Below are 14,414 nucleotides of genomic sequence, written 5' to 3' on the forward strand. Positions count from 1 at the left end.
GCCTAGACCATCAAGCGGAAGGGTGGACAGAAACAGGCACTCGTATCATGGCTTTAACGAAGATGAGAATCAGCTTGTATGTAGCTGTTTAGTTGAAGCGGTGAAAGTGCATTGTTGCGCATGTGTGACGGATACGGGTTTAATGTACACATAATCATTGCCCTTCAATAAATATCACTTTCTAGTAGCGCTGTGTCACATTATGCTGCTGTATTGCCACTTGTGAACATTTTTATGCGTTGCTTTCTTAGCTTAAGAGATGGTGCTTGGGTAGAATTGCTCAGTTTGTCCTCGATCAACGCTCCATGCCGGGTGCACATCGTCACCTGGCACTGTGCGTTGCACCGGTTTTGGGGGCAACCCCGGTGCGTGCTTATTGAGGACGTTATATGTTGACAACCGACCAAAACTAAAAAGCACCATTTATCATTTTCAGTGAAATTGACACCCCTTGTTCCTTCAGGGAATGTTTGTAAGGATCTTACTGGAAGATGCACAAGTTGAGCACAAACAAGGGTTCATCCAGAATTTTGCTTATGGGGGGTTGTCCAAATTCTCCTCATGGGGTGATGGGGGGATTTTGAGTGGGGAGGGGGCATTGAAGAAATCCCTGTTTAAACTTTACAATGCTCCAATAGGAATTAGAGTATTTGAAAACAGCTGCTGATGGGACATGCTTAATCCATAAAAGCACATAACAAGCTGGGGCTTCAGCATTTTTTTTTTTTTCAGTGAAACGTACCATGTACAGCCAAACTGTTCACTGTGAAGTATTTGTTTCTGTATAACAGCGCACGTTGCGCCGTATCCTCCAAAACAGTGCATGATCGACAGACGCTAGACGTAGTACACATTTGTGCCCTAGCTGCCTGTCCACACTGCATTTTTCCTTTTTTAAGTAACAGTCAGACGCCCTACCAAACAACGATGTCAAGACATGCTTTGGCTCACACCAAGGCAAGCACAGTTTATTGCTGCAGCCTTGGTTGCTTTTCTTTAGCGACAAACTCAATCGGCTGTGCAGATGTATTTTAGGGCGTGTAGGCAGGGATTCTATCTTCTATTTTCACACGGGCCGCTGGGAGCGGCCTGTAATATTCTTTTCGCTCGTCGCTACCGCACACTGTACCTGTTTGCTGTACCCATCACGGTTTTCGCGTCGTTCGTCGCTTCGGTTGCTTTCTCATGTTGCGCCTTGAGCTATGCCCACGTACTCTAACTACTTCAGAGGTTTTCGCTGCTGTCAGCAGTCGTTTTACACAACAGGTTTGCTGTCATTAATTGTCGTATTAGCGTGATGTGGCTTGTCTGCAAGATCGGTGCGTGACAAACAAGCGTTACCAAACTAGCGGCGTATTTCACTTCATTCGTGGCTACCCTCGCTTGCATGGAAGAGATCGGGAATGATCTGAGATAGCTTTGTTGGGTCAAATAAGGGAGCTTTGGCAAATCGCTTGTAACACTAGCGTAGTTGGCCTTGTCAGCAAGATCGGTGCGAGAGAAGCAAGCGCTATAACTGCCGAAATGTCTAAACTGCGGTCAAAACAAGACACAAACAACAATATCCATTGACACTTTGGTAATTATACTATATTCTCAGCCCACTAAAGCCTCTTGCTAGGATAGTGCAGTGGTAGAATACTCGTCTAGCGTTTTGATAGTCGCAAGTTCGAATCTCGGCGAAGATTTTTTTTTTTTTTTTTATTGTCCGTGAGGAATTTAATAGCTTTTTTTTTACAAGGGAAAGCGCTTGTGTCTTGCTTCCAATCACGTCAACGTTGGCGATTTGTTCCGTCTCTTTCTCTAAAAAAGGAAAAGAAACCGCTGAGAATTGACCGGAATAAAGGCCGTCAAAACTATCGAAACTACTTTAACATCAATGTAAATGTGTCAGAGTTTTTCATTACTATGTACTTCTGCGTATGAAAACCTCAATTTGAAGATATAAACTTGTTATAGCTTTCAGAAACGAAAAGATTATTGCCAATATTCTCGTACTAACACGACTTTCGTCAAACTGAGAGGTGCTGCTATTGCAGCCTGGCAACTATGTCTCACATTGTGTGTGTGTTTGTGAGGATCCCGCGTTTGTGCTGTGCTGTTTGCATCAGTTTTATCTGCAGATTTCCAGCTGAAATCAAACTTATAGAAGTTTTATTGCGCGATGTCAGTCCTTCCAACCTACGCATGTGTTGAAAACATGGGCACTGGAAGAACGATCATCGCCGCCCGCCTCAGAAGACTGCGCGTCAAAAGTGGATGGCATTGCTTCCGAACAAAGTGTATTGGTGTTCGCAAAGTGAAGACGACAGTGAAGAAGGATTTTACGTAGGAAACATCGTTCCTGCTAGGGTAAGTAGGCATGTTTTATAAATCTGTACTTGTTTGGAACGGGTTCTGGTGTTTATGGGTCAGCGGTTCACTAAACCCCCATCTCATTTTCTCTTAAATCCTAGGGAACTTGCGTACTTTCTGGGCGACCTGGATTTACCTGTCCACGGTTTCCGCGGCAGTCAGCATCAAATTACGCGTAAGCTAGACCTTAACTACGACGCTCGCGCTGTAGTAGAGGGCTGCTAATTATTTGACATGATCACATCACGCGAGGTTCTTTAACACCTATGCGTTTTTGCGTTATGTGTCTACCAAAATCTGCCTTCGCGACTGCAGATCCCGTCGAAATTTCGCGTGAGCGGCACAACGCTGTGATCAGTACACATTCGTGAATGCCTGCGGTATACGATGAAGTAACGTGGACAGGAGATGCCCTGGAAGTAGTGTACATGCGAAAAAGCGGGCACTTGATTCCGTTGGAGCAGCTCGCGGGAACTGTGGGGCTCGATATCAGAGGCATCTGCATTGTTGTAAATTAGTGATGAAAGTTAAGCAAGGTGTCAACATCCTAATATCCCGAAATTGAAGACCATACAGAGACTAACAAGGAAACTGTAGGCCCGCACTCTCAACTCGATTTATATTGGAGAATCGAACTTGCAAAGACAAGCTAGGCAATGCAATAGAGGATCCTCAACAAGCACACACTAGTCCCTATTGAAAGCTATGGACCCAGATAAGCTGCTAGCATGCGTTCAATGCAAATTAGCGTAGCGGTAAGGTTTGGATATATCATGAATACCCCAATCGCATTACTGGCGTGTCTAATAAACACATCGTTAATGTGACCTAAATTTCACTTTGGATGTTGCTGGAATGTTCTTATTATTGCCTTGATGGTGAATGTCCTTAAGCGATTACAAATCCACTTGATGTAAGCATTTGATCTTTGCGTGGCCTTCTCTTGTATTTCAACTACTGTCTGTGCACTCACAGATCGTGTACCTTCAGGTGCTGCTGCTGGCTGTCCTGGGTCGGCTGCCTGTCAGTCCAGTTCTAAAGGCTTTGCCAGGGCCTCCCCTGGCCAACCACCTGCTGGACCTAAGCTGCGGCCGGCCTTCCCTTGGTGCTCTGTATGCTTCGCCACCAGGAAAAGCCATTCCTTTGTCTGTCACCTGGCACCAAGTCACTCGGCACACCCCTTCAAAGGCACTGCTGCCATTCAGCGCACCCATCGATTATGTACTTGCAGGTTAGTTATTGCACGTTGTGCAAACTTCCATTGTCATGATGTATACCTGTTAGCAGTGTTCTAGCCTCTGGTTATTGGAAACATTTTCGTGAAGCAGTGCTGTGCATTTTAAGCATGTTATTGGTTAGTGGGGATATTCAAGAGAATCTGGAGGCGCAGGAAGAGAAACCGAACTTTGTTTTAAAGGGTTCATTCGCATGGAATCAAGCCAGGCAATCCTTTTAAAATGTTTCTATACATATGCAGCGGGTGTGGAGAGGGCCTATCCGTAATCCACATACTCATTCAATGCAAGGCACTTGACATAACACAATGCAAACACTTCCAACAACTATACACACGACATATTCCACTTCTTCTTAGGAGACAAGCCCATGTTTTCACTCAAACGTGTTTTCGAGTTTCTTACCAACGTAAAATTTTTACATCTCATTTCTTATCATGCATCTTGACAACCTGGCCCTTTACACCAGTCATCTTAATTATGTTGTGTCTTACTTTGTTTATTTTTACTGAAATGTTTTACTTTTACTTTCATGTCGCTCTCATAACACGACTTTTGTTTGGCGCTCTTTGCCCTTAGTTTGCCTTGCGCCATTAAAACCTAAACACCATCATCATCATAAAATCTTTCTATAAGGCTTGAAGAACTAACCATACAAACTGACGTGGAACTACTTTCTATTTTAGGTAAGCTTAAAATTCCACCTACTTCAGATCCTACTGGTATTATTTACAGTGTACTGAAAAGTACAATCCACACTGTAGAATTCTGATGGCGCTATTTTCAGTCTCTCGACAGGCGCTATTCTCAGTGATGGGTGGATAGCCGAGGTAGTACAAACCTTTCCATCTGGGTACCGTGCTTCACCATTAAACTACAGGCCAATTTTCCTAACAAGCACCATATGCAAGGTTGTGGAACATTTCATTCTCTCTCAAGTCACTAAGTACTTATAAAATTACATCATCATATTTGAATATCAGCATGGGGTTAAGAGTAACTCACAAGGGTTACTCTCGTAAAACGCAACTTTCTGGGATTCTTCAGGGTCTACATTCATCCATTGACGCAGGTTTACACACTCCTGCAGTTTATCTCAATTTTTCTAAGGCATTTGATCGCATTACACACCGCAGACTACTTCTCAGACTTCACCGTAATGTCCTCATTTGGGTCACGGATTTTCTTCCTTGTTGAATTAAAGGGGCCCTAAACAGGGTTCCAAATGTAGCGATTTTACGTGCTGTGCGCTGAAGGAACAGCATCCCGCAAAAAATGGTTTAAAAGTGTTAAGTATTAGCTAAGTTATTGTTCCATAAAAAGGGTTGGCAATAAGGCCTGGAGCTTTCACCCTGTCCTCGCACCTCTTAATCGGTGTGAATGCTATGACATCACTGACATGCACAAGACCACTTAGAGACCTTACAGTTTCGAGGTACACACAGCCATTGACTCTGCTTGTCACGCTTTTCTTTTTTAGCAGGCGACGTGTATGCTCTGCCCACTGCTGGCTGCGCTGAGCTGAGTGGGGCAGTAAGCAGGCGGGCCGCTCGCACTGCCGTGGTTGCGTCGGTATGTCAGTTGTAGAATGGGGGAAATGAGTGTTTGACGGCCAGATAGGGGGGTCCCAAACACAACATGTTCGCTGGTGACTGTAATTGAAGATTTCCACCTACGATTGGCGGTTCGCTAGCATTTCTTGCAGGTGGCGCTGTTGCAGCGAGCAGGTCCCTCTAACTTGCGCAGAAAAGGCTTAGCATCGCCGCAGTTATTCAGTCACCACTTTACGAAGCTGAGCTGATGACGATTACCAGCGCAATCTTTCACTGCACTATTTCCCCCTTTCATGCATTTGTAAACTGATTTCCAGCAATAGTCCCCCTCTGGCGGGCAGGGACAAGTTTTAACTGCTGCGGTTCATGCCATATCGCGTATACACTGCACAGCGGGGTCCTTGTCGACCGTGCAGGCAGATGCTTGCCACGCTCACACTTGTAGCGGCGATTCCACCTGCAGAGACTCTCCGTGTTTTTCGGTGTTATTCATACTTTGCAAACAATGCACTATATCCACAAACTCAGCTAAGCTCGTGTAACGGATGGCGACGATCGACATTTGTTTTTCCAAAGATAGCTGTGCTGTAGTGCCGTTCGGCGGAACCGCCGAACCATGCACCCGCATTTCCACCGCAGCTGGGAACGCTGATTAACTGCAGATTTTAGGAAACCCGCCAAAACCAACGCTGTAGTGTTCAGCACCGGCTTTGCCATGAAGGTTGCGTCAGAGTCGCAAAGTTACATCAGAGTGTGTGAGAATGGCGACAAGGATTGACAGGTAAACAAGGAAAGAAGCGAAGACCTTTCTTGCACTTTTGTGCAGCATTCGCTTTACGCAGAGGTATTATATTTGGTATACGTTGTCGTGAACATGTTGTCTAGCAATTTTGTATTTGAAACCACTACCTTCGGAAGCCTATTTAATGCCCCTTCAAGTTAACGTCTGCTAATACCTCTACTTATTTTGCCCCCATTAATTTGGTGTCGTCCAAGGCAGTGTGCTTGGTCCTCTACGTTTTAAATCTATTTTTATCATCTACCATGTTGCATATCTTCCCGTGCACATCTCGTCGCAGACGGTGTTGCAGTTTATCACACAATATCTTTCGACAACCACCATCAATGCTTTCAAACTGATTAAAGCACTTCTCTGGGCTAGTTGTTCATATCACGCTTGGGTTAGATTAATGCGCTGCTTAGGCTTACGATACAAGGATGGAGACAAAGAAACACACAACGCAAATGGGTAAGTGCAAACAAGCAACTATTTGTTCTTTGGAACGCCTCCAACAGCTTTACAGAAAAGAGAAGAAACAAACACTAAAAAAAGGGTGGGGGGGGGGGGAGGGGGAGATTTAAGGCGATAAATGAAACAACGAATCTTAAAAAGCTGACTCTCATGCCAATGGGTTTCACAAGAAGTTCCATTTCTAGTTCCATTTACACGTTGACGCGGAAATCTTAGTTCTGATTGCCGAGTTTTTTTATGTTATCTGAACACGAAACCAACCAACTTACAGGGTACTGTTCCGTTGAAGCGGCAAGTCCGTTTAAGCGATTTCCATTTATCGAGATTATACTGTATATCAAGGAGCTCTGGGTGCAGCTTTTTGCTTTACTGGAAGCTGCACTAACATGTAAACGTCTGGTTGCAGAATTCAAGATAGTGGCTCAGCTTTTAAATTTTATGTCAGTACTCTTATAATAGTGGCGAAGGATAGGGCAGATTGCATTAAATGGTTGGCATTAAGGGTTGTACAACCTGGGCACCGCCGTAATATTGCCATATATATGAACGTGTTTCATCTTTACAACAAACAAGTGAGAGCCAGTACTTTGTGCGTCTTTGCGAAGTCTTTGTCAACTTTTCACGTTGTCATCATATTTATGTGTCTACCAATTTGCCCAATGGCATGTTTTTTTTTTTTTTTTCAACACCACTTTAAGCAGTGGTGACCATTCAGACATGGACACCGCTTAGTTGACACGGGTATTGTAAACCTCATTGCTAGGGTAGTGGTTGTTTGAAGGTGGCATATATCTGGATGCCACCCGTCAGCCACTAGCAGTCAGCAAAGCAGTGGGTGCCATCGTCCTCCTTAGTCTACTTGCAGGCTCCTAGCTATTGCAGTTATAGGTAATGCAAGCTATAAGAGGCATAATAACAGCTTGGTTTAATATGAACTGCACAATAACAGGTTTTTCAATGTACTTGTTTCCATGAAATGTTGTAGTGCTCCTCAATTTTGTGGGTTTTGGCATTCTAGGTCGACTTCGTATAGTGAAGTGTCAAGTGCACTACAAAAACCCTCTGCCCCATAGTAGCATTAAATGGCTTATGCCGGTTGCGACCCTTATTAGTGAGACTTTGCCAAGTTTAGTATTTTATTGTAGGAAATAAGGGACCTCTGAAGATATCTTATTTTTGGCATAAACCACTGCTTCACTGAATATTATAGCAATATTGCGGACAATGGCTTTAGTGAATCTTGCAAATATTTCTCGAACATCAAATAACCAAACTAATACTGTTTTACATTTGTGCTCATAAATATCCTGATGAACTATTGCAGGAGGCATCTTTAAGAAGAAATGCTTCGTAGTGTGTGAGCAGATAGAGCTGTTTGGAGAAGGTATGGACTTCACAGAAGCGATGTGCGTGGAATTTCTTCTCTACTATGTATTCAACATGGTGTACCCAGGAAGCGTAGCCACAACACTGGAATTCATTCAGAGGTGAGTTTGATCATGCTTAACCTACTCTTTAGACAGGTGTCCTCATTCCAGGATGCCTTTAGCTCGGGCTGCATCGACACCCCTTCCAATTAAGCGTACCTGATCTTCGAGGGGTGAGCTGGCCAAGGCTCTCTCCCGAAGCTTTGTGGAAAGGTGGGTGGCGGAGTCTAGGGTAGAGTCGGTGCCACCACCCACTAAGTGTTCAAGCAAACGCCGCCTGTATAATCATTGATTCATTGCATAACGCGTGAGCGAAAAATGGCCAAACAGCCACTCTCCTGCTGCTCTCTCCTACCCTTTCCCACTCCGTAGCCTTCCTGCGTGCTTTCATGTCCGTCGGCCAGCGCCGCTACTCGGAAACTGTGCAAAATAGTTGGCTGTTTGTTTAGCGTTCCTCAGGCAGCGCTCCTACGCTTTGTTGTTTTTCACCATGACTGTCTGTCTTGGTCTGTTGCTGATAAAACCGCGCCACGGGCGCAAAATCACTTGTACTGCCGCGGGCTGGTGCCGGCTTTGCGCGCTTACCTACGTGGATCACCGGCCCCGAAATTTTCTGAGTGGGGCATCCCCGCTCTCTCCCCTCTGCATTTTGGCGTTGTTTTGTCACCGCTGTTCGCACTCCGCATCAGTACGCAGTTTTAAAATTGAGGACTGTACTGTAGAAGTGCCCAGACAGTGTGACCGGGCCCTCAGCTGCTTATCGTTTTGTTTTCTATAACCTTCTGAAATTTACAAGCATGTGATATTCTTGGAAAGTAATGGTAAAAGTGAGTGCCTGAATAAAAAATGTGTATGCAATTTTTCTTGCCTACATCCTCCTGAGAGAAAAATATCAGTAAAATATTGGCTGTACCCTCGGAAAATATCGTTTTTCTGCTCGCTATTTGTCCACCCAAAAATTAATATGTTCTTACACTACTTCAGTTCCGCCTTTGTCAGTTATCTTTGGAAAAATACAGCAAGTATGAAGCGAGCAACGCGTTGAACGAGATCCCCAGTGCGGCCCAGAATTAGCGCCATATCGCAGCTAACATGTGAGCGAAATGGCTTTTGAAACCCAACATGCAAGCTGACAGACACACGTCGTAGAAGTGGGGGCAGTGTTCGCGACTCGCGAGCAGTGACATAAAACGGGATGTCCGCCAGCGCGTGCCACATAGTGGATTAGTGCCTGAACTAAGCGTCCCTACCCTGCCCATTGAAAAGCACGCGACGCGTTAGGCAATGTTTATACAGGCGGCGTTGGTTCAAGGGTCAGAGGCTCACCCAGAAGCAGCAAAGTGGAGACAGTTGTGTGCAGTCAGACCGGAGCAGTCTGGTCAGGGTGTTGGAAGGTGTTAAAAGGGCCATGAAGACAAAATACGAGTTTGTTTTATTTGAGGGAGTTTTATAGTACCCCTGGCACTTGTCCAGCAGCAAACAAGGATTTGTTCACTGAGAAATTAAACAATTTAAGCCAACATTTTGATTCTCCCGCTGAATTGTGTTTTGGGACGTCAGCGAATGAAGGGCACAAATAAATTGTAATAAAGAGCGGTACGTTTGTAGTGAGGTGGGTGGCTGCGTGGGGCTGAGACATAATCTGGTTTGTATACTGAGGTCATAGCTGTCGAGAAGGACAAGGTTTACTTTTCTGCTCAAAGAACAAGGCGCATTTAAAAGCATTAGTATGAAATACGCATGCAGCTCAACTCAACTCCTCAACAGCTATGAACTCAGTATACAAACCAGATTTATGTCTCAGCCCCACGCAGCCACCCACCTCACTACAAACGTACCCCTCTATTATAAAAATTTATTTGTGAAATAATGCTGCAAGCATTATTTCACTTGTCAAATATTTGTGGTTAAAAGGGGTATGCGCCTGTGTAGCATGTGCTACAAGGTGATGGTTTTGTGTTTGCTCTTTACTAGAATGGGGAGTATGACCAATCCACGAAAAGCAGATTGGGCATGCTACTTTTGTTTAAACCATGACGCTTTCAAAAGCGTATTTGTAATGTTAGCTCTTAAATGCTACAGGCACAGAAGGACACGACCTGCCCATTTTTTTTTTTGCATTCAGAATCATTGCAATTCATAGGAATAGGGCTGAAATAAAAATTGTTCACTTGTTTATCTTACAGACAACTTTTCAACATAAATCCTCTGAGCGGCACCAAATGTGACGGAAAGCGCAAGTCACGAACCAGCGTGAATGTAAAGGTTATGAAGCTAGCGTAGGCCCTCCGAATGATCCTCTGAAGTGGTAAGTAGAAAACCTGCACATTAGGTCATTTTGGGACACTCATTTGTAGTGCTGCCTGGGCACCATGCTTAAAGGGACAGACAACTGATTTGTGTCGCGTATATGTTGTCTAGCTCATATGAAAGCCAGCGTTTTATATTGCCCAGTAACCACAAGCAATTTCTAAACAAATTGGGGGAAATACTTTTAATTTGGCAGCAAACTTCCTGAAATGGGAAGGGTGGCGGTTCGTAGTGTCGAAACTTGACACTACAATATGATATGTGTCCCTGTCACGTGACCTGCAAACCTAGCAGCTACTGTAACTGCTGAAACGTTTATTGAAGTATTGAAAACCTTTCAATACAAGTATTTGTACAAGGTTAAATTGTATATGTATTTCTAAACATGCCGCCCACCGTCACTGGGGTGCTCTCAGTGTGGCTTGAACCACCATGCCCAGAATCAACGGAAGCGTTCAGTAAACAGACCTAGTGAAGGAGCTTTGACGATTCTGCCTGAGTCAGGGGCGTTCGTTCTGCCAAAATATTTGATTTCAGTTTCCAAATACGGCAATGGCAGCTTTAAAAAAAAAATGTTGCGCCCAGGGAGAATCGAACTTCCCACCCTTACAATGTAAAGCCAAATTCTACCTATCGTCTATCCCAACAGATGGCGCATTCGTGCAAAAGAGACCGTTGCATTAAAAACAGACATAAAGGAACAGGAAAGCCTGCGATTCAAACTTTTTTAGCTGGGGACAAGTTTTTAAATAGCGTTTTTCATCTCGCATACAGACAAAAGTATGTTGCCGAGCTACCCTATGCCGTGGTTGCCAGAATTATTTTTGGGAGGGACACATACGGCTCGTAGATCTAAAAATTTCGATTTGAGAAGTTCTGCGCCGTTATTAGCACAACCGTTTCTCGTCAAGGTGCTCTAAGTGATGCCCTTTCATTTGGGATAGAGAATATATACTCGACAAAAATCGGTTGTCTGTCCCTTTAAGCTGTGTATCCCGTCTGAGCCACAACTGCAGATATGTTCTCAGCATGCCCCACAAGCAATACAAGGAGTTTTGCTCATTTCAAATTTTTTGTAGCGCAAAGATTCTCTAGAAAATGTTCAAGCAGTGTCCGATAGCAGGAGGGGCTATTATTGCGCGCTAGTAATAATGGTTCATCTATCTGAAGTGAAATTTAATGCAAAAAGTCAGGTGGCTAAACATACCAACGTTACTCAAATTACGATCGTTGTGAACGTGCACCTTGGGGATTGAAATGTTTCGCACCAGCCTCCTGCACGGAGCCTCACGGTACCGACGGAGGCCTGGTCCGGCTGCACCCATGGCCACTACGCCAAACCGACACCTCTCTATTCAACAGCTGGTGGGGTGCGACGTCTGTCACCTCGCTTTGTGAAACTTTTGCCGTGGCTCTACACTTGTGCAGAGAGCAGAGTCTGAGATTACAAAAATTCTCCCGCATTTCCCTGAGGGGGAGAATGTGAAAGTGCGAATGCACGGTTGTCGGCCCGCTTGCGGCGCTTGCGCTCGGCCCCCGCAGCCCACCGCCTCGCCGCCTTCTCTTCCATCTCTTCCATCGGGTTTGTAGTATCACGTGTACACCACGCAGTTATCAAGCCGCTATAACGCCGCTGAGTCGCCAACGCACGCCGCTGACGACGTAGTTTTAATGCGTTAAAGATATAAGGCGCGTCACTAACACTGATATCAGCGCCGTGTCCGTGGCTTGGTCGGTAGAGCGTCGCGCTGCGGCCGCAAAGTCCTCGGATCGAAACCTGGCGCCGGATGCTGTTTCTTTTTTAAATATGGAGGAGCACACTGCGGACGCCGACGCCGCCGCCGACGCCGGCAGTGGATGGTTTGGGGTCGCTTATAAAGTGCATTCGCACTTAAAAATAATAATTTCAGCATTCCCACGATAATAAAAATGCCTTACGCTTGCTTAGTTTTTCAATTCGATATTTTCAACGGAACTCCAGGCTATCTATGCATAGAATTTAAAAATGGTTTGTAAAAAGGTAGTGCAGTTCGTACCTTGTGATACTCTATTACAAAAAAACTTTGTTGAAAGGTGGTTTCAGTTTTATGTACGTTCAGAACCGATTGGTTCAGAACGTTCAGAACTGATTGGAAAGTGCACTGCTCCCCCCCCCCCCTAATTTCCCAAAAATTTGATTTTTTTTTTTAGGCTCCTAAGGTGACATAATAAATGTTGTGCTTCTGGTCCAAATCAAGGTTCTTCTGCTGCAAAATTGAGATTTCGCTGCTTCAAAAACTGCTCCCAAATGTGATTCAGTTGTCTCACCCCTGGGAATTGATTAATGCATTATGGGGTTTAACTGACGAGGGTATGTTTAACCTCTGTGTGCACCACTTTGCGCCACTGTTCTTCAACCTAACCGGAGTCATGTTTTTCGGTAGCATCCTTGTTCTTGATGGAAAAGCAGGCCATCTGCTTGGACAGGCCCGTACTTATGGCGATGTCGGCCTGCTTTTTGCCATGTTCGACAGCGTTAATAATGCGTAGTTATTCCAACAGTGAAAGGGACTACCCTGCCGCTGGTTGCACGAAAAAAGTCCTCCGACACTGGCTTGGCCTGGCTGCACCCACGACCCATTCTATGCCGGCATTGTTGTTAGACAGTTCTATGCCGACATTGTTGCTAGACAGTTTTTTCACTGAAATAAACTAAGAAAAGGCATATTGGGGCTGGCACCTTGAAAGTCTGCTATTTTTTGCCCAAAAATGTAGTCTGTTGTAACCGACAGTGTGCTATGTAGCCTGGTCCATTATGAGTGAAGTGAACTCCACTTAAAATGCAAGGGCACCAAACAAACTCAAGTGGTCTGTTGTAACTGGAAGTTCGTTGTTGCCGGATCCACTGTAACGAGTGTAGACTATCCAGGTCGGTTGAATCATTAGGCGCCACTCATGGTTGCTGTGTCAACTACAAAGGATGGCACACAGCAGTGTGTTTCCACGCCACCCCAGCATTCAAAGTGTTGATGTTCGAATGTTGATCTTGACCTTCAAAATGTTGATCTTTACCTTGACCTTCATGGTTAGTATTGACTATGTTCACACACACGTTCAACAGATAAATGCGCTGGTAGCCCACAAAATTAGGCCCTGTGGACTTGTCAGTCATTTGTCATAGGCAGATTCAGCAGTTGACAAGGAGATTGGTGTGAGGGAGAACTTGTAGAACCTGTCTTTGGAATGAGCTTTTTTCTTAAGTTTGTGTAAATTGGCAGCACTAACTTCGGACATGGCCTACACATTCTAGATTTAAATGCGATGTGCTAATTACACCTTTACAACTGCGAAAAAATTAGTGGACTTCGTACGTGTTAGGCTCTGAGAAATAGTGCTGCATACCTTCGCACATATTTTTGAATTCCCAGGTGTTCACGACTCAAATAAGTGATGCCTGGGGCTTTAATATCTTGTTTCCTTCTTTTTAGGCTGCCATGAGCAACTTTGGAAAGACTCCAACAACATGACAGCTAACCTTGAGCAAGTTTGGAAAGACTCCAACAACATGACAGCTAAAACTCTCTATTAATGCTCCTGCCTTCGCAACACCTAAGAAGTGCTTGGTGTTCTTGGATTTCTTACACAGCAGAATCTTGACATTGCATAGATATTGTAAATTTCACCCAAAATAAACATTTCGACAACTACCAGCTGTATTCATTATTGCATATGCCAAGAACTACATATTGAAAAAATAAAACTCATTGCCAATCTATCAATATTACGGAGAGATTAGTTTTGCACTACGGAATGCCAGTAATATTACGGTCTAGCCATAGTGGGCAGCACGGTGGGTCTGTTACATTACGGAGTGGAGGTTGTATCAATTACGGGGAGGCAGGTTTTCTAAAACGGAGTGTTTGTTTTATTACGGTCGTGCTGTACCACCAAATACGGTGGGTCCATTATATTACGGAGTGACGGTTCTATCAATTACGGGGAGGCAGGTTTCCTGAAACGGAGTGCTTGTTTTATTACGGTCTTGCTGTACTACCAAATACGGTGGGCCCATTATATTACGGAGTCAAGGTTCTGTCAATTACGGAAAGACGTGCTTTTTAAAACGGAGTGTGTTTTGTTACGGCCTTTCCGTACTACGGAATGTCCGTTCTTAAAATTCTTTCCGTTGTCTAAATAACGGAATTGTGTCCGGCAACATTTTACCAGCAGCTTTCTCCGTAAAATTGGCCATTTTTTTTTACAGTGCAGTTAACCGCTCATGAAAGGCTGTAGACGTTCGCGT

The 14,414-nt window shown here is 44.6% G+C and overlaps 1 protein-coding gene across 2 annotated transcripts; it reads left to right on the plus strand.

The window, feature by feature from the left end:
* The first annotated feature begins 1,766 nt into the window (after positions 1-1,766).
* Positions 1,767-13,819, plus strand: LOC144175700 (uncharacterized). 2 transcript variants are annotated; one of them, XM_077704740.1, is made up of 5 exons: positions 1,767-2,352; positions 3,331-3,586; positions 7,720-7,882; positions 10,009-10,130; positions 13,600-13,819. In XM_077704740.1, exons 1-4 carry the CDS (start codon positions 2,260-2,262, stop codon positions 10,103-10,105), a joined length of 609 nt encoding a protein of 202 aa, XP_077560866.1. In that variant the 5' UTR covers positions 1,767-2,259; the 3' UTR covers positions 10,106-10,130; positions 13,600-13,819. The 2 variants fall into 2 exon arrangements, with proteins under 2 accessions (XP_077560866.1, XP_077560874.1); XM_077704748.1 differs by having other exon boundaries at positions 3,346-3,586.
* The last annotated feature ends 595 nt before the right edge of the window (positions 13,820-14,414 follow it).

This window comes from Haemaphysalis longicornis, unplaced genomic scaffold (assembly GCF_048455015.1).
Source record: "Haemaphysalis longicornis isolate Haplotype H1 unplaced genomic scaffold, Haemaphysalis longicornis Haplotype H1 scaffold_1, whole genome shotgun sequence".
In the NCBI taxonomy this organism is placed as follows: Eukaryota; Metazoa; Arthropoda; class Arachnida; order Ixodida; family Ixodidae; genus Haemaphysalis; species Haemaphysalis longicornis.

Excerpts from the sequence above, each read along its gene's own strand:
- LOC144175700 (XM_077704740.1), top strand. The coding sequence starts at position 2,260 with ATGGCATTGCTTCCGAACAAAGTGTATTGGTGTTCGCAAAGTGAAGAC. Across the intron at positions 2,353-3,330 it reads GAAACATCGTTCCTGCTAGG|ATCGTGTACCTTCAGGTGCT; the intron begins GTAAGTAGGCAT and ends GTGCACTCACAG. Across the intron at positions 3,587-7,719 it reads CATCGATTATGTACTTGCAG|GAGGCATCTTTAAGAAGAAA; the intron begins GTTAGTTATTGC and ends GAACTATTGCAG.